At 43.1% G+C, this 18491-nt stretch overlaps 1 protein-coding gene across 4 annotated transcripts in view; it reads right to left on the bottom strand.

The window, feature by feature from the left end:
• The window catches only part of CDS1 (CDP-diacylglycerol synthase 1), a 447836-nt gene that overhangs the window by 151317 nt on the left and 278028 nt on the right, over nt 1-18491 (bottom strand). For all 4 annotated transcript variants that reach the window (XM_030190592.1, XM_030190591.1, XM_030190589.1 and 1 more), the window contains one exon: nt 17233-17301. In XM_030190592.1, the coding sequence (XP_030046452.1) occupies nt 17233-17301 (69 nt within the window). The remainder of the gene's footprint in view (nt 1-17232; nt 17302-18491) is intronic.

The following is an 18491-nucleotide window of genomic DNA, read 5'->3' as shown; positions in this document are numbered from 1 at the left end:
ACTCGACGGTACTGGTGGCGCAAGCACCCCCGGTACCGGAGGGGAAGGGCGTAACAGCTCTCCCAGGATCTCTGGAAGAATGGCCCGGAGACTCTCGTGCAGGGGCGGCTGTGGAGAAAGACATAGAAGCCGATGCAGGCGTCGAGGTCAGAGTCCTGTTCCGGGCGTGGAGGCTGTTCCGGGCTGTCCAAGGTGGAGCGCATCGACACCCTCCTGAACAGAGGGTGAGCGGTCCTCCAGGTGGCGATGCCTACTGGGTGCCGACTCCCTCGGCGACCCAGAGCTCTCGGTACCGATGCGGGAAGGAGACCGGTGTCGATGCTTCTTTGACTTTTTCAAAACGAAGCATGTCACCGGAACTTCCCGGTACCGACGAGGAGGACGTAGAATCCAACCGTCGCTTCCTCGGGGCCGAGGCCGAAGAAGGTCGGTCTCGGGGGGGGCTGTACCGCAGGAGCCCTCAGGGTAGGGGAGACCCACCCGAAGGCTCACCGCCACCAGCAGGGGAATGGACAGCCCTCACCTGCACTCCAGTCGAAGCACCACCGTTCGACAACATCAGCACTAGTGGAGGTCCCGGTACCACCGACGCAGCCTTTCGATATCTCGGTACCGACAATGCAGAGGGTCGATGCCTCGATGCAGTCGATACAGTCGATGCCGAGGTCGAAGGTCTTGAAGCTGTCGACGTCGATGCACTTGATACTCCCGGTGCTGTTGCCGACGAAGAGCCCAAGACCAACACGTTCCACTGGGCCAATCTCGCTACCTGAATCCTTTTCTGTAAAAGGGCGCAAAGACTACAGGCCTGCGGGCGGTGCCCAGCCCCCAGACACTGAAGACACGACGCGTGCCTATCAGTGAGCGAGATTACCCGGGCGCAACTGGGTGCACTTCTTGAAGCTGCTGGAAGACTTCGATGACATGGGCGGAAAAATCACGCCGGTGAAATCAAAACTCGTAAATGGCAGTAAGGCACCAAAAATAGGGAGAGAAAAACTTGAACCAAGGCCTCAAAAGGGCCTACCCCGAAAACGAAAGGAAACTTAGCGGGGCAAAAACTGGAAACACGGGAAGGGAAAAAGACCGAAAGGGTCTTTCTCCAAGATCCCTTTTTTTTTTTTTTTTTTCCTCTTAAGCAAAAAGCTCAAAGACACGCGAGGGTCAGCTTAAGGGGCTGCGAACGGCGTAAACACGACCGTCCCGAGCGCGGACAAAAGAAGACTGACGAACACGAGCCGGTTCGGGCGGGGAAGACGGCCGTGCATGCGCGGTGCGCATCGGCGCGCGAGGACTAGCAAGGTCCTTTGCTAGTGAAGTGTTCCGATTGGAGGGGCTGCCAATGGACGTCACCCATCAGTGAGAACAAGCAGCCTGCTTGTCCTCGGAGAAAAAACTTTATATGATTTGTCTTCGATCTGCTGGTGATGGAGTGTGGTCTTGTTTTTATATTTGAAAGATTAAACAACCTCTCACTATTTGGCTGTTCCACCCCACTCACAATTTTATAAACTTCTATCATGCCGCCTCCTCAGCTGACTTCTCTCCAAACTGAATAGCCCTAACCCACTTAGTCTTTCTTTGTAAGTGAGGTATTCTATCCAAAACGTTTCTGATAATTTGCTAAATTTTCTGGGAGAGCAGGGTCTGCAAGTGACCAAAACAAAATTACAGTATGTGGAAAGAGGTGAAATATTTGGAACACAATCAGTGAAGGACAGAGGCGAATAAATCCAGAAAGAATACACGGAATTGTAGAAACACAGCTCCCAAAGACCAAAAAAAGTTAAGAAATTCCTAGGTCTGATAGAATACTGTAGGCTGTGGATAGACTCTTTTGCCCAAAAGACAAAGGGAAAAAGGAGCAAGAATGGATAGATGCTTAAAGGAAGATTTAATCCATGCCCCTGTGTTAGCCCTGCCACCCTTGGAAAACAACTTTTCACTTGTTTGTGTCAGTAGATGATGGGGTGGCTTTGGGGGTTCTTACACAGACACAGGGAAGGAAGAAACACCTGGTAGCATATCTCTCAAAAATTCTGGACCCTGTTTCCAGAGGGTGGCTCAGCTGTATTCAAGCAGTGACAGCCACCGCAATTTTGGTAGAAGACAGCCATAAGCTCACCTTTGGGGGAGCCTTGATAGTGAGTACACCTCACTCTAAGAACCATACTTACTCAGAGAGCCCACAGATGGCTAACTGATTCTAGATTGTTAAAGTATGAAGCCATATTAATGGAAAATGATGATTTAGTCCTGACTACAGACGATTGTGTTAATCCGGCTTCCTTCCTATCAAAAGGGGAGAGTGGGGATCAAGACATATCACACGAATGTTTAGACATCATTGAATATCAGACAAAAATCAGGACAGATTTAAGGGATAGGCCTTTGCACACAGGGATACTATTTGTGGATGGATCTTCCCGGGTCTTGGAAGGAAAAAGACACAGTGGATATGCAGTAATAGATGGAAACACCCAGGAAGTATTGGAAGAAGAAAAAAGGAAGTATTGGAAGTAGAAAAACTGCCCAATACATGGTCAGCTCAGACCTGTGAGCTGTATGCTTTGAGTCAGGCTTTATTGATCCTGAAGGAACAGGATGGAACCATCTATACTGATTCCCAATATGCCTTTGGGGTGGTACATACTTTTGGGAAAATACAGAAAGTAGAGGGAAACATTGGTACATGAGAATTAGTGACACGGGTGCACAAGAATCTGCTGCTGCCAAGGGAATGGCAGTGGTGCATGTCCTGGGGCATAAGAAATTATCCACCCCAGAAGCTAAGGGAAACAGGTTAGGGCGATGAAGTGGCTAAGGAGGCTGCTCTCCAGGTAAAGTCCACAAAAATACGTGTCCTGATCCCTATGATCCCAGAAGCACAACAGTTACCCTGTTTCACTAGGAAAGAGAAAGATAAGCTCATCCAGCTAGTGGCTGTACAGACAGAAGGAGGAAATGGCTTTTGCCTGATGGCAGGCAAATGTTAAACAAAGAGAGGCAATGGCTATACTGCATCAGGGGAGTCATTGGGGTTCTCAGGCCCTGTGTGATGCAGTACTAAGAAGATACAGAGGCTTGGGAATGTATACTGTGACTAAACATATTTGTGAAAGATGTGTGATATGTCAGAAAATAAATAAAAAGGTGTTTAGAAGCGTTATCCCTGGGGGACACGCTAGAGAGGTACAATTCCTTGATGAAATCAAGGTCAGCTTTATGGAGCAGCTGGTGCAGGAGCCGACGAGAGAAGGAAAAATTCTAGACTTGGTCCTTAGTGGAGTGCATGATCTGGTGAGGGACGTTATGGTACTGGGGCCGCTTGATAACAGTGATCATAATATGATCAGTTTTGATATCAACCTTGAAGTAACTATACACAGGCAGTCAAATACGTTAGCGTTTAACTTTAAAAAAGGAGACTATGATAAAATGAGAAGAACGGTTAAAAAAAAACTTAGGGGGGCAACTGAGAGGGTAAAAACTGTACAACAGGCATGGGCGCTGTTCAAAAATACCATCCTGGAGGCCCAGGCCAAACATATTCCGCGAATTAGAAAAGACGGAAGTCCAAAAGACAGCCGGCGTGGTTGAAAAGAGAGGTGAAGGAAGTTATTAGGGCTCAAAGAAATGCCTTCAGAAAATGGAAGAAGGAACCGTCTGAAAATAACAAGAAGCAGCATAAGGAGTGTCAAAGCAAATGCAAGGCGCAGATAAAGAAGGCCAAGAGGGATTACGAAAAAAAAGATAGCATTAGAGGCAAAAAAAAATAGCAAAAAAAATTTTCGGTATATTAAAAGCAGGAAGCCGGCATAAGAATTGGTTGGGCCGCTGGATGACCAAGGGGTAAAAAGGGGCGATCAAGGAACATAAAGACGTAGCAGAGAGATTGAATGAATTCTTTGCTTCGGTCTTCACCGAGGAAGATTTGGGTGGGATACCTGTGTTGGAAATGGTATTTCAAGCGGACGAGTCAGAGAAACATATTGACTTCACGGTAAACCTGGAGGACATAATGGGGCAGTTCGGCAAACTGAAGAGTAGCAAATCTCCTGGACCGGATGGTATTCATCCTAGAGTGCTGATGGAACTGAAAAATGAGCTTGCGGAGCTACTGTTAGTGATATGTAATTTATCCTTAAAATCGAGGGTGGCCAATGTAACGCCGATTTTTTAAAAAGGTTCCAGGGGAGATCCGGGAAATTATAGACCGGTGAGTCTAACGTTGGTGCCGGGGAAAATGGTAGAGGCATTATCAAAAACAAAATTACAGAGCACATCCAAGGACATGGATTACTGAGACCAAGTCAGCACGGCTTTTGTGTGGGGAAATCTTGCCTGACCAATTTACTTCAATTCTTTAAAGGAGTAAACAAACATGTGGACAAAGGGGAGCCGGTTGATATCGTGTATCTGGATTTTCAAAAGGCGTTTGACAAGGTACCTCATGAAAGGCTACAGAGGAAATTGGAGGTCATGGGATAGGAGGAAATGTCCTACTGTGGATTAAAAATTGGTTGAAGAATAGGAACAGAGAGTGGGGTTAAATGGGCAATATTCACAATGGAGAAGGGTAGTTAGTAGGGTTCCTCAAGGGTCTGAGCTGGGACCCGCTGCTTTTTAATTATTTATAAATGATTTAGAGATGGGAGTAACTAGCGAGGTAATTAAACTTGCTGATGACACAAAGTTATTCAAAGTCGTTAACTCACGACAGGATTGTGAAAAATTACAGAAGGACCTTACGAGACTGGGAGACTGGGCGGCTAAATAGCAGATGACGTTTAATGTGAGCAAGTGCAAGGTGATGCATGTGGGAAAAAAGAACCCGAATTATAGCTACTTCATGCAAGGTTCCACGTTAGGAGTTACGGACCAAGAAAGGGATCTGGGTGTCGTCGTCGATAACACACTGAAACCTTCTGCTCAGTGTGCTGCTGCGGCTAGGAAAGCGAATAGAATGTTGGGTATTATTAGAAAAGGTATGGAAAACAGGTGTGAGGATGTTATAATGCCGTTGTATCGCTCCATGGTGCGACCGCACCTTGAGTACTGTGTTTAATTCTGGTCGCTGCATCTCAAGAAAGATATGGTAGAATTGGAAAAGGTGCAGCGAAGGGCGACTAAAATGATAGCGGGGATGGGACGACTTCCCTATGAAGAAAGACTAAGGAGGCTAGGGTATTCAGCTTGGAGAAGAGACAGCTGAGGGGAGACATGATAGAGGTATAAAAAATAATGAGTGGAGTGGAACAGGTGGATGTGAAGCGTCTGTTCACGCTTTCCAAAAATACTAGGCCTAGGGGGCATGCGATGAAACTACAGTGTAGTAAATTTAAAACAAATTGGAGAAAATATTTCTTCACCCAACGCATAATTAAACTCTGGAATTCGTTGCCAGAGAACGTGGTGAAGGCAGTTAGCTTAGCAGAGTTTACAAAGGGGTTAGACGGTTTCCTAAAGGACAAGTCCATAAACCACTACTAAAAAATGTATTGTGCATATGAGGTTGTTGGAAGCAAGTGATAGCATTGATCCATTAGTTGTTTGTTTTGAACAAGGTGTCTATTTATGAAATGTTTTAAATTAGAGCACGGGTGTGCATTTGCAAGTATAAAATTTACAAAAAGAATAAAGGTGAAGGTCTATGATTGAGAAGCCTGTCCACCCATAGAGACGTAAAACACCTGGTGTAGCCTCGCTTGGGTGAGTTTATACTTTGAACTCCCTTATACACATCTATATTTATATATAGCACCATATTTTCGCATACTCTTGGGTCAATCCTCTCACTAGTATTGTTTCCATTATATTATACCCTGGTTTGTATTATTATTGTCCTGTAAATCACTGGCACGGCTGTTCCTTACATAGTAACATAGTAGATGACGGCAGAAAAAGACCTGCACGGTCCATCCAGTCTGCCCAACAAGATAAACTCATATGTGCTACTTTTTGTGTATACCTTACCTTGATTTGTACCTGTCCTTTTCAGGGCACAGACCGTATAAGTCTGCCCAGCACCATCCCCACCTCCCAACCACCAGTCCCGCCTCCCACCACCGGCTCTGGCACAGACCAGTAGAGAGAGAGAGGAAATGCTGAATGGCAGTGTGAGAGAGGAAAAGGCTAGTGAAAGACTGGGGAATAAGAGAAAGGAGAATGTGAGGGCCAGAGTGAGGAAAAGAGATGAAAAGCTGTAGGTAGATGCAGTAAAAAGAGGGAGATGGCAGACTGGATAATATGAATGAAATCTGAATGGCTAGGTAACAAAAAAATGGAAGAAAGCTGAAAGGAACAGATTAGTGTTGATGATAGTCGTTATGGAAGAGGTGAAGAAGACAGAAGACTTCAGCGTCTATTTAGCATTTGCACTCTTCTTCTAAGGACCACTTGAAAATGTTTTGGCAGACAATTTTTTAAGATATTTCAGATTACATTATTTGCATCTAATCTGCCTTTTCATGCCAAGTACTTTCAAAGGCAAAATGTCTGCTGAGCTTTCCTCATACATAAAATGCAGTCTTGCAGTTTGTGTTGGTAAGACAAGACATTCATCATAAAGAACAAATAATTTCTTAATTCCACATTTGTCTCACAATACAGTGGTCTGCAGAAAATGAGGGCCTCTAATTGCTTTTAAGTGGGCTTTGCTACTTGCCTTGCAGTGTCCTGATTACACTTAGCTTTCTTGTGAACTCGCTCAGTGTAAACAAACTATGTCAATGTTCTTTAGCTTTTAGCATTTAAAGAACTACAATTACAAATTTTATTGCTCGGTGTTATAAGATGATGCTATCTCAAGAGATGGTGACAGTGAGTTAACAGATAGGTCCCCAAGGGTGTCTGGCCCAGACCTACAGACTCCCTTTTCCAAACAGAAACCAACCAGCACAATTAGTCTTTTGAAATGATAAATCATTAAACTTGCATAGCCCAACTTAATGCAATGTAATACTCTTGGGTCAATCCTCTCACTAGTATTGTTTCCATTAAATTATACCCTGGTTTGTATTATTAATGTCCTGTAAATCTCTGGCACGGCTGTTCCTTGAACTAAGCCTTAAAGATATGCCCGTACCACCAGTCTTCTCACCAGGCCATGGGAACCATTCAGCCTGCCTCTCAAGATGGGGGGGGGGGGGGAAGGGGCAACCAGGCAGGTAGGAGTTTTACGCACATGCACGCAGGTAATGAATGTGACTGGGAAGCAGGCCAGTGGAAACTATTCAAACCTGCAAACAGCCAGAGCAGAGCAGATGTGTGGTGGTATTGTGGGGAAAGAATTCTCAGGCCAACCCCTACCTGCAGACTGGACAGGCACATGTGCATTAGTACAACTGGTTAAACCATACACCCTGGCATTTGAAGAAGGGCCCAAGTTACATAATAGACAAAAGAGAAGTACCATAAGTACCTCTTTTGATGATAGAATTTATATAGACTTGTGGGAGATTATAGATGAAAAAGGCAATGACAGGATCAAAGAAAAAGAGTAGGGAGTTGTGAGGATTGTGTAAATATATTGCTTTTTCATGTAACATAACTGCAAAGATAGAATATATGGTTTAGGCCCTAACTATATCTGTGTAGGCCCTTTCTAACAGAGATCATCACATTATAGCTTTAACAAAAGGGAACTATGTTTCTCTGTGAGATGAAAAGAAGGGGGGGGGGGGGGGGTTGTAAGAAGCCCAAACTGCTAGCATGCAAGTTTCAAGGACAGGCAGGCCTTAAAGCTAAGAACAAAATGTAGCCAGGATCGAACACCTGAAAGATAAACAAAGGAAACAGTGGAGAGGGGGAGAAGGGGGGGGGGGGAGGTGAAACATTCCATGTGCGAGACTGCTAAAGCAGAGGTCTCACAGGAAGTCTGGAGATAAGAAAATGAGCAGAACTAACAAAGGACAGAGGCTCAGGCTTAGTCATGGAAAGTTTTCAAAGAGGGCTGTCATATGATAATTAGAACTGATGCAGTGGTGGGGGGGGGGGGGGGGTAAATGTGATCAATATCCAATGAGAAACAGGGGCAAAGAAGAAAGACTATATAACTTGCAACCCTTAATGACTGTGTGTGTGTGCCTGCTTGCTTTCAGAGACACCCATTCTTGCAAGAGTGTATTTTTAGAAATAATAAACTAATTAAGACTTGCTTCACCAATCTGATTTTCTAAGTCCCTTTTTTTGGTATAAGTTCTCAGGTTATCTGGGGGCTGTTTATAACAATACCCCCTCATTTATGATGCCCTGTATAGCCACATAGGTCACATACCCCAAAAGCTAATCTGTAGAAGAGCTGTGCTGGGAGTGAGAATGGAAAGCCAGGCTTAGTAGCTGACCTAAGAGGAAAATCAAATCAAGAACCCCTTACCAAACTTCACCCATCTCTCCTGTAACTTCTTCCTGCTGCTGCATGCTATTTCTTTGGGACAGTACAGCATAATGAGCCCACTTAGTCCAACACCACTGTCTTCCATAAGATGTAACAAGGGAATGACTTTCATTTTTGTGAAAAAAGGGAATACTATCTATTCCCCTTTCAAATTCAGACTCCGAGGTCTCTGCCTTTAAACAGTTGCCAAAGAGAAGCAATTTTAAAGATATTTGTCCTTGCAGTAAAGTAGCATATTAAGTCTGGTGACTACAGGGCTGGAGAAGGGCAAAACATGGCTATTGCCTACCCTTGATCCAGCCCAGCTGAGACAGAAATCTTTACTAAAAACAATTTTCCAAACATTTTATCTGTAGTTTAACTTCAGCCCTCTTGTGTCTACTTGTTCTTGATTTTCTCTCTGACCTCATGTTCCTTCTTTTAATAACAACGATGGACTAATATATGTATATTACAAACAATCATTGTACAATTCACCATGCAGAAATGAATGGTGAATTGTACAATGATTCTTCATATTCATTAGGGATATCCTGAAAACCCAACTGGCTCATGGTCCCTCAGGACAGGTTTTAGAATAACTGTGTCTAAAACAAAGGGTCATATATGAGATTGAAAAGGGAGGGAGACGCCAGGTGAAGGAAATGGAAAGGGATTATGAGAGAAAATGCTGCCCTGAAATACCGGAAGAGGCAGAAAGGAGCTGTAAAGGAAAGAGAGGCTGGGTGATGGGGACAGGGAGTGATAATGGAGCTGTTGGTCAGGAGTAGACACAGGATATGAGAGTCAGTTGCTGTGTGGGGGAATGTTGATGGCAGGAGCAGACATTAATCTGTGGGAGAGGAAGAAGAGCAGGCAAAGGGACAGAAGAGGAGCTGAAAGAGATGGAGAGTAGCTGTGTGAGACTAGGAAAAAAGAGTGAGTGATGGAAAGGGGGTCATAGTGAGAAAAGAGTGAAAGGAGGAGAAAGACTGGATGAAAGTGAGATAGAGAAGCTGTAGCGAGAAACCATGGAGAGACAAATATACATGGAGGAAAGAAAAATGATGGCATGGGAAAAAGACTGGAGCAATCAACACATCACGGAGGTTTCTTTCGGCAGAGACATCGATAAAATACCTATATCCGGTATTACATAACATCAATATATCACAGATAATTAAATATACAAAATCAGCTGTACACTATAGGACTTCTGAGGAAGGCACTTTTTAGCGCCGAAACACAGCTGTGTCGAGTTGAGTTTTTCAATGTGTAACTTGGAATAAAGGTTTGATTTACAATATACATCTTCCCCGGTTTCTTGGTGGAGCCTTCCCTTCCTACTCTATGAAAAGTATTGGAGGATTCACATACAGAAGACACTCCCCCCAATGCAGGAGAAAGGCATCCAACACTAGTCTACCATGCAACCTGAGCATGTGGCAGAACTGGGGGGCCTTGTTCTTGAGGTGAGCGGCAAAAAAGATCCACTCTCGGAAGACCTTGCAGGATACGCTCATATTGAGAGACCACTCGTGCGATTGCAAAACCCTACTCAGTCTGTCCTCCAGACAATTGTCCTTTCCTGGGAGGTATGTGGCTTGGAAGTCCAGCTTGTGGAGAACCCACTGTCACATCCCCACTGCTTCCAGACACAAGGGGTAGGATCCCGTACCCTCATGCTTGTTTTCATAAAATACTGCAACCTGGTTGTCCATTTGGATGAGAATAATTTGGTTTTGCAGCCAATCTCTGAAAGCCTTTAGGGCATTCCAAATGGATTACAGCTTGAGGAGATTGAAATGAAGGTCTGCTTCCTCAGCAGATCATGTCTCTTGTGTTTGAAGCCCATCTACATGAGCTTCCCATCCTAGGTTGGATACATTCGTTGTCAGCACCTTCTGAGGAAGTGGAATTTGGAATGGCAGTCCCACTGTCAAATTTGTCTGAATTGTCCATCAGAGAAGGGCATGCCTTAACTCTGGAGGAATTTGAATGATATCCTCTAGGTGAAAACTTTATCTGGAACGACAAATACCTATTATGATGGCCACCTTCAATTACCTAGTGCCCAAAATTTAGCTTTTTTTTTTTACCAATAAAGTAATTCAGGTTCACATAATCTTTATGCTTTTAGGGAAGAATTCAAATTTGCTATCCGATTCTTCTTTTCTGCTGGTAGAAGGGATACGTACGGATCAAATATGGTATTTTTCTCCGCCTCTGACTACCCTATTACTGCTTCATTACTGAAAAAATGTTCCTACACTTAGTGCATTTTGGACTTCTGTCCAATTTATTTGTTTTCATTTATTCCTCATACAGTCCTTCACTGGTTAACAGAACTGAATCTTCTACTGGCTACAGGGTCTTTATCTTCTGATAAGAGTAAAATAGTTTTGACTCCTATACCTAAAAGTAATAATTTGGAACTCTCTCTCTTTGCAAATTATCATCCTGTTGCAAACATACCTGTGTTCACAAAGTTGATTGAAGCCTATGTGAGTCAATTATTTAGGGATTATATGGATATATTTTCATTTTTACACTTTTCGCAATTTGGATTTAAATGTCAGATACCTGCTAGACAATGCCAGTATATAACATCATAACACTATGGTTTCAGACCAAAACCAAATGGCTTACATTCAATGGCCTAAAAAAACTTGTTACCTTTTGAAATTACCCAAACAAATCTTTCCTTTGGAATACAAGTCAGGTCTGTGGGGGAATAACGCTCTCTTACTCGGGGATCTGCTAGAATCTTCAGATCTGGGCTGTTTATCTCAGAAACATGGCCCACAGAAGCTGATAGTCCAATATTGCCTCACGTTTATCCACCCGGTTATGGTATTCTTTACTCTTCAAGGCAGGGTTAAAAAGGTGGCAGACTTGCTCTTATATTTAACAGATTTTTTTCCATGTGTCTTTAGTTAGTTCCGGGGTTTTCCCCGAACTGGAATATATGCTGTGCAAATTTTGCTATAATTCAAAAGAGGCAAATCAAATCAAATTGCCTTACTTCTCATTTACCATTTTCTGGGACCTTGTTCCAAGGCAGAACCTCGACTTGTAGAGATTACTTCTTCTGCCATGTCCCAATTTTCTAGGATTATCTTCCTGGGAGACTTAAACCTACACTTGGAAAATGATGGGGCCACGAATGTCCACAACTTCAAATCATTCCTGAAGGACTGCAAACTAACGACATTCTCCGAGGGTGCAACTCAGCCATACATTAGACTTCATGACTTCCTATCCTAATTGCTTGATTAGTTCATCCAAATGGAAACCAGTAACATGGTCTGACCACTTCCAACTGGATTTCACCACTGATATCTGTATGTCAATCTTAACCAGGCACAAGTCCACCAAACTCATCTCCACCAGAGGTAAAATCAAAGAGGTCACTTTCTGGTCTGAGGTAACAGATTCCTTCACTACCTCATCTCCTATACATGGTTCGATCAAATCCCTCTGGGATACCAAGGTGAAAGCTGTATTAAACAAAATTGCTCAGTTTACCACTAAAAAAGTCAAGTTGTCCAGAAATTCACCCTTGTTTACAAAGAAACTATCCATCCTAAAAAGGGAATACCGAGATGATCTTGACAAGAAAAAAAACGTTTCTCCTTAGTTAAAAAACTAGCTTCCACTAATGATGATGATGAACATTCACAGAAAACATGTCCCATTACCCAAGACCTAGCTGATCATTTCTCCAATAAGATTCTCCAAATTAAGTCTGAATTATCTAAAGCTACTCCCAACAGAGGAAAACAGTCCAGTCTATAGTTTAGCCTCAGTCACCGGAGATCCTACAATCCAATGACTTAAAACTGACCAAAACTAGGAATCTATTCAACCACTAACAGTTGAGGATGTAAGATTGCTGCTGTTGAAAAGCTCCAGAGCCAACTGCTCCCTGGATCAATGCCCAAAATTCCTATTCAAATCCATTCCTATGGAAGTAGTAAACTGGTTACTCGATGATCTCAATGAGCTGTTAAAAACTGGCTCTCTTCCTCTTGATATGGGCAAAATTGTTTTCACTCTGTTGTTGAAGGAATCTGGGCTAGATATAACATTGCCTGCAAACTACCATCCAGTAGCAAGCATACCCGTTTTTACTAAAGTATTAGAAACCTACACCAGTAAACAACTCTTTATATCTGGAAAAATCCTATATAATAAAACGCACCTCCAACATTCTGAAGCTGACTGCACGGCTGAGGCATTCCTGCTCTCTGTATCCATCTCCTGAATTGATGTCACGTACTTCCGGGTTCGTCACAAGCAGAAGTGACCAACCACATGAGGTTTCTCGGCTTCAGAATGTTGGAGGTGCATTCTATTAAATAGGATTGGTCAGTTCCTTGAAGCACAGCCAGAGCTCAGCATCCTGCACAGTAACACTCAGCTGCCTCTCCGTGGGGTCTCCTTTTTCGCTGCCCACCTGCAACTTGCTCTCCATGGCACTGATCAGCTGATCGACACGGCACTGAAGCAGACTCTTCCCGCCACCAGAGCCACTCTCCACGGGTCCAGCGCTCATTCTCTCGCCACGCCCATGCGAGACACCACAACAACGCACGCGCGCAGAGCCAAGTACACCCTCGCAACTTGCTCTCCACGGCGCTGATCAGCTGATCGACGCAGCACTGAGGTAGACTCTTCCTGCCACCAGCGCCACTCTCCATGGGTCCAGTGCTCATTCTCTCGCCACGCGAGACACCACAACAACGCACGCGCAGGGAGCCAAATACACCCTCACACCAAATTAGCTTCACACAGTTCCCTTCCCCCTTCCAGATATGCCCGCATCTCTCCAAACACAGCACCGCGTGGGCCACAAAGAATCAACCGCAAATCAGGTAAGATTTCAGCCTCAGTCTCCTCCCAGTTCAACAGTACCCCCCCCCTCGGGGGGAGGGGGTCCTGACACCAGAGAGAGGGAGAGAGAGAGAGAGAGAGAGGGAGAGAGAGGAAGAGAGGGCGATAGGGAGAGAGGGATGGGGGACTGACACCAGAGAGGGGGGGAGGTATCTCTGTCACACACACAAACTCTCACACACTCTCTCTCACAGTCAGTGTCTTTCTCTCTCTCACACACTGACTCACACTGTATCACATTCACTCTGTGTGTCACACAGTCACTCACACACTCTCTTGGTCTCATAAACTCAGTCTCAGAGAGTCTGTCTCACACACACTCTCTCTCTCTCGCACACACTGTATGTGTGAAACACACTCTCTCTCTCTCACACTCACTGTGTCTCACATACGCACTTGCACACACTCTCATTCTCACACACACACACTCTCTCTCACAGACACTCTCTCTCTCTCTGTGTCACACACACACACTCGCACATTCACTCTCTCTCTCTCTCACACAGTCACTCTCTTAAACATACACACTCCGAGGAAAACCTTGCTAGCGCCCGTTTCATTTGTGCCACAAATGGGCCTTTTTTTACTAGTTTTCTATAATACACTGGTCACAATTTGATTTCAGATTGTCACATAGTACGGAAACATTGATGCTAGTTCTAACGACATACGTCAAAAAACACTTATACAAAGGTGACCAAGTAAATCTTCTCCGATTTGATACATCGGTGGCGTTCGATGCATTTGACCACACATTGCTACTCAAATGCCTAGACCAGATAAGAATAATAGGGACTGTGTTGAAATGGCTCAAATCAACAGCAATTCTGTCAAGCAAAACAACCAACTTTTCAACTACTGGTCTCCTAAGGGATCTCCCCTCTCACCTATCCTGTTCAGTCTCTTTATGTAATCCCTTGCCTCAATACACCTTGATCTTAATGAACTACTATTACCTTATGCGTATGACATCCTGCTTTTCTTACCGGTGACAGCACCAAAGATACAATTCAGTCTGTAGCGAATGGCATGACTGCTGTTAGCACCTGGGCTCTGACCAATAAACTGAAATTGAAATGTGCAAAAAAACAAGGTCCTGTGGTTCCGAAATCAGGGAGCTGAGGTCCCATCATGAATATCTTTGTCCAACAGTCAAAGCTTTATAGTCAAGTCTGAAAGAGTACTAGGGGTCTTCCTTGATTCTTCACTCACCTTCTCTTCCCATATTAACCAGTAGTAGAAGAAAATACTGTTCAAAATGAGACAGATACATCTAGTCAGATCATTCTTCGACCAAAAAGCCTTTGCAGTACTAGTCCAAATGTTAGTCCTACCTCAGTTGGATTACTGTAACATTCTATTTCTTGATATTAAGTGTCAATATCAGAAAAAACTGCAAATCATACAGAATACAGCTGTTAGACTAATATACAGATTGAATAGATATACTAGTGTTTTAATTCATCTTAACAAACTGAATTGGCTTCCCATAGCAGAAAGACTCAGGTTCAAAGCTGCTTGTTTAGTTTCTCAAACCTTACAGGGTTTCCCCTCTGAACTGCTAAGACCTCTTTGCTACATTTGGTCCAGTCTAACAGACTGTTAGGACAACTGATGCTAGTGTCACCATTTCAAAAGACAATTTGAAATCAGAAGATTTTCAGCTCTCCATTCCCTGTACTTGGAGTTAAAATATGGAACTCTCTACCTACTGCCATCAGAACAGAAAACAGCTACCTTAGCTTCAGGAAGAGGCTAAAAACCTCTCTTCCCAAAGACTGCTTCATAATAATCCATTGATTCTACCTCCTAGTATCATCCATTATCCTTTCCTGTAATGTTTTTGGTCTCATGATGTATAACACCAGTGGTCTCTAATTGTTCTCATACCTCACATTAACATTATCGGGTTTTGTCTCACCTAGAATGTAAACTGCACTGAACCCTGGAAAGGGGATATTAGCAGTATACAAGAATTGATTTGCCCACAGTATTTAAACACTTCTGTTAGTTTTGACTTCCTATGTGAAGGAAAAACTGAGTTGCTGGGGTGCTTGTTGGATTACTGGTTCAGTTAGCATACCATCGACTCAATTGGAATTTTTTGGACATTATATTGTTTCTGTTGATTCCCTTCGTTATTTAGGGATTCAGATTGACTCTAAACTCTCATTTGATAAGCAAATTTCTAATGTCATGAAATCTGTTATTTTTCTGGTTATGTCGTCTGTGTTCCCTACGAAGCTACTTAGATTTGAAGTCGTTACACATATTACTTCACGCTTTTGTTATTTCCCATCTAGATTATTGTAATACTGTCTACATGGGTTTTTCACAATTACGCCAAATTCAGACCCTTCAAAACTCTGCAATTCGTATGTTGTTTAAAGCAAGGCATTTTGATCCTGTCACTCCTCCATTTCTTGAACTCCACCGGTTACCTGTTTTGTTTCGTGTCTGGTTTAAAATTCTGCTTCCTACTTGTAAGGCACTGCATTCTGGTAGTCCTTCATACATTTCACATTTGATTATTCCTTTCAGTCCATCTTGTTCTCTCCGCTCACTCAACACCAATGATTTGATACTCCATTCCTCTAAACAAGCTCGATATGAGTCAACTCGGCATTCTGCATTTTATTTTTTAGCACCATTCTTATGGAATAATTTATCTGCAGATATTAGATTTGAGCTTTCCCTTCCAAAGTTCAGAAAACATCTACCAACTCCTTTTTTTTTTTCAGTTGGCTTTTCAGACTAGTTCCTGTTAACTGTACTTACCTGATTTGGATTGCACACACCCTGGCTGGCGATTTTCATCTTTTTTTTTTTTTTGCGTTGTTGTCCTTATTAATTTGTGTTTGAATGATTGTCCTCTTTCCTACTGAAAATAGCATTCTTTTCTTGATTTTATGTTGATACTTTATTGTTAACCGCTTTGATCTATTATTGTGTAAAGACGGCATATCAAATTTTAAATAAACATACTTTCAGCGCCCGATGTCAAGGGAGGTGGAGGCCTCCTCAATGCCGGTGAACTCCCAGTGGATGCTGAAGTCTCGGCAACTATCGAGACTGATACATCAACATTGGCACCGTACGCATCAGTCTTCGAAGATTAAAAAAAAAGCTTCTCCTGTTGAACCTGCAGTGCCCTCTGTGACCTCAGCTGCATTTGCAAACAGATAGAACAATAGTTAGGCTCATGGTCAGGTCCAAGGCACCCGATGCACCAGTTCTACAGGTCCGTCAGGGAAATGACTCAAATACATTGCGGCACCTTTTGAAGCCACTGGGGGTCTTTTGGGACATTGGGAAAAGAATTGCACCCACATTAAACTCCTCAATTTTGAATCAGAAAAAGGGGCAGTGTTCAAATTGAGGTTGGGGCTCAGGGTTAAAAGGGCCTAGCAATAAAAGAAAAATAAAGGAAACTTCAAGGCCAAAAAAACTAAAGAAATTAAAAAGGAAATTGAAGAAAGGGTACATTTAGAGGAAAAGTTATCTGAAGGAAGTTGAAAACCCGCACAGGAAGGAACAAGAAAAAAGTATGAACTGCACTATGAGAACACAAAGATGCATCTTTCCTACTCCACGGGAAAAAAAAAAAAAAAAAGACTGAGGGACCTGCACTCGCACACTGGACAGGAAGGCACCAGCACATGCACAGTGGGATGCTGCTAGAAACTTTTTGAACTCGCTAGTCAGCATCCACACCGGGCTCCATCGGATGATGTCACCCAGATGTGAGAATACAACGCCCTGCTTTTCCTTGGAGAAATGTGTGTTAGCACAAGTTAGTAAATGAAGGTTTTGGTTTGCTACATATTTACTATAATAGGTAAATGAATATATTCCAAAGAGTGTAGAAATACAAAGATGTAAGGTGTAGAACTAGAAAGGTGTAAGGAAACCCTGAAGATCTTCATAAAAAGAAATAAAAATTCCAAATACCAACTTACAATGAATCCAAACACAACAGTGGAAAAGAATCCTCCGATTAAGCCTTCCCATGTCTTTTTAGGAGACAGCTGATCCGAAATAGGAAAAAGAAAAAGAAAAAGTAATCAATAAACAGACAACAAAATTACATTTTTAGTACATCTGCTAGCATAAACATATGGTATGCTCTTACAGTTTCCAACTGATCATGTCTGTTTTTATTTAAAAAATTTCAAACCAGATCATCAATTGTACAGGTCAGGCAATGCTTTCTCATGTATATACACCACCAGAATTTCCTCTCATCTGTACTACTAAAGACAAAATGCACATCCTGAATTTTCTTACTTTGGAATAAATACAGCCTTTTCCCTTCATCATATGGAAATGTTATTTAATATACTGCATTCAGCAAGTATAAAAATAACACAAGACCCAGAAAAAGTAAAATCTGATTAACTTTGATTAATGTTCTTCTGAACAGCAGGAGAGATTCACATGAAATATAAACAGTCTAAGTCTGAGAAACTAGCTCATTGGCAAAGAAGAAATTATGACTTACTGGATAATTTTCTTTTCTTTATTTAGCAACACTGTTCTGCACAATAGGGTGTTAGCCCTTCTTACCAACAGGTGAAAATAGATAAAACTGAATTCTGCCAGTGACATCACCGGTATAAGCTGTGGTGCTCCCTGTACATGTAATTCACTTAGAGTTTAGCCACCCACTTACTTATCACAATGACTTTGTACTAACCATCAAGCACCTAAAAATCTCAGCTTGTCTCCTCAGCTACCCATTAAGCATTAGTGTAACCAGACAGCAAATTTTGAATGGGCATAGGGGCAGAATGGGTGGGCACAAAATATCTTCTCTGCCCCCCGAAAACCACATCCAGTTCCTTGAAGGTGCCGAGAACACACTGCTGCCAAGCTCGGCAGTGGGTGTTCTTGAGCCTGAGCCAGCACCTAGTGTATGCCTACTACTCGCACATATGCAGGAAGTGAGCATGTGCTAGGTACTAGATTGGGCTTAGAAATTCAACTGCCAAGCTAGGCAGCATGGCATACTGAGTGTCTTGAGGACCAGAGAAGGTCTTCAATTCGAAGGGAGCTTGGGGGATTCCTGCCAGCTACAGTAAGGGTGGACCAGATACAAAAATGGATGGGCCCCTGTCCACCTGAGCCCACCTACGGCAATGTTATGCTATTAAGATGTTTCACTGAACTGCATGAATAGGCTCTGGGAGAAGTGTAAAGCAACTACACCCAATCATGA

The sequence above is a fragment of the Microcaecilia unicolor genome, chromosome 2, assembly GCF_901765095.1.
Source record: "Microcaecilia unicolor chromosome 2, aMicUni1.1, whole genome shotgun sequence".
NCBI lineage: Eukaryota > Metazoa > Chordata > Amphibia > Gymnophiona > Siphonopidae > Microcaecilia > Microcaecilia unicolor.
This window is presented reverse-complemented; position numbering and strand designations above follow the sequence as displayed.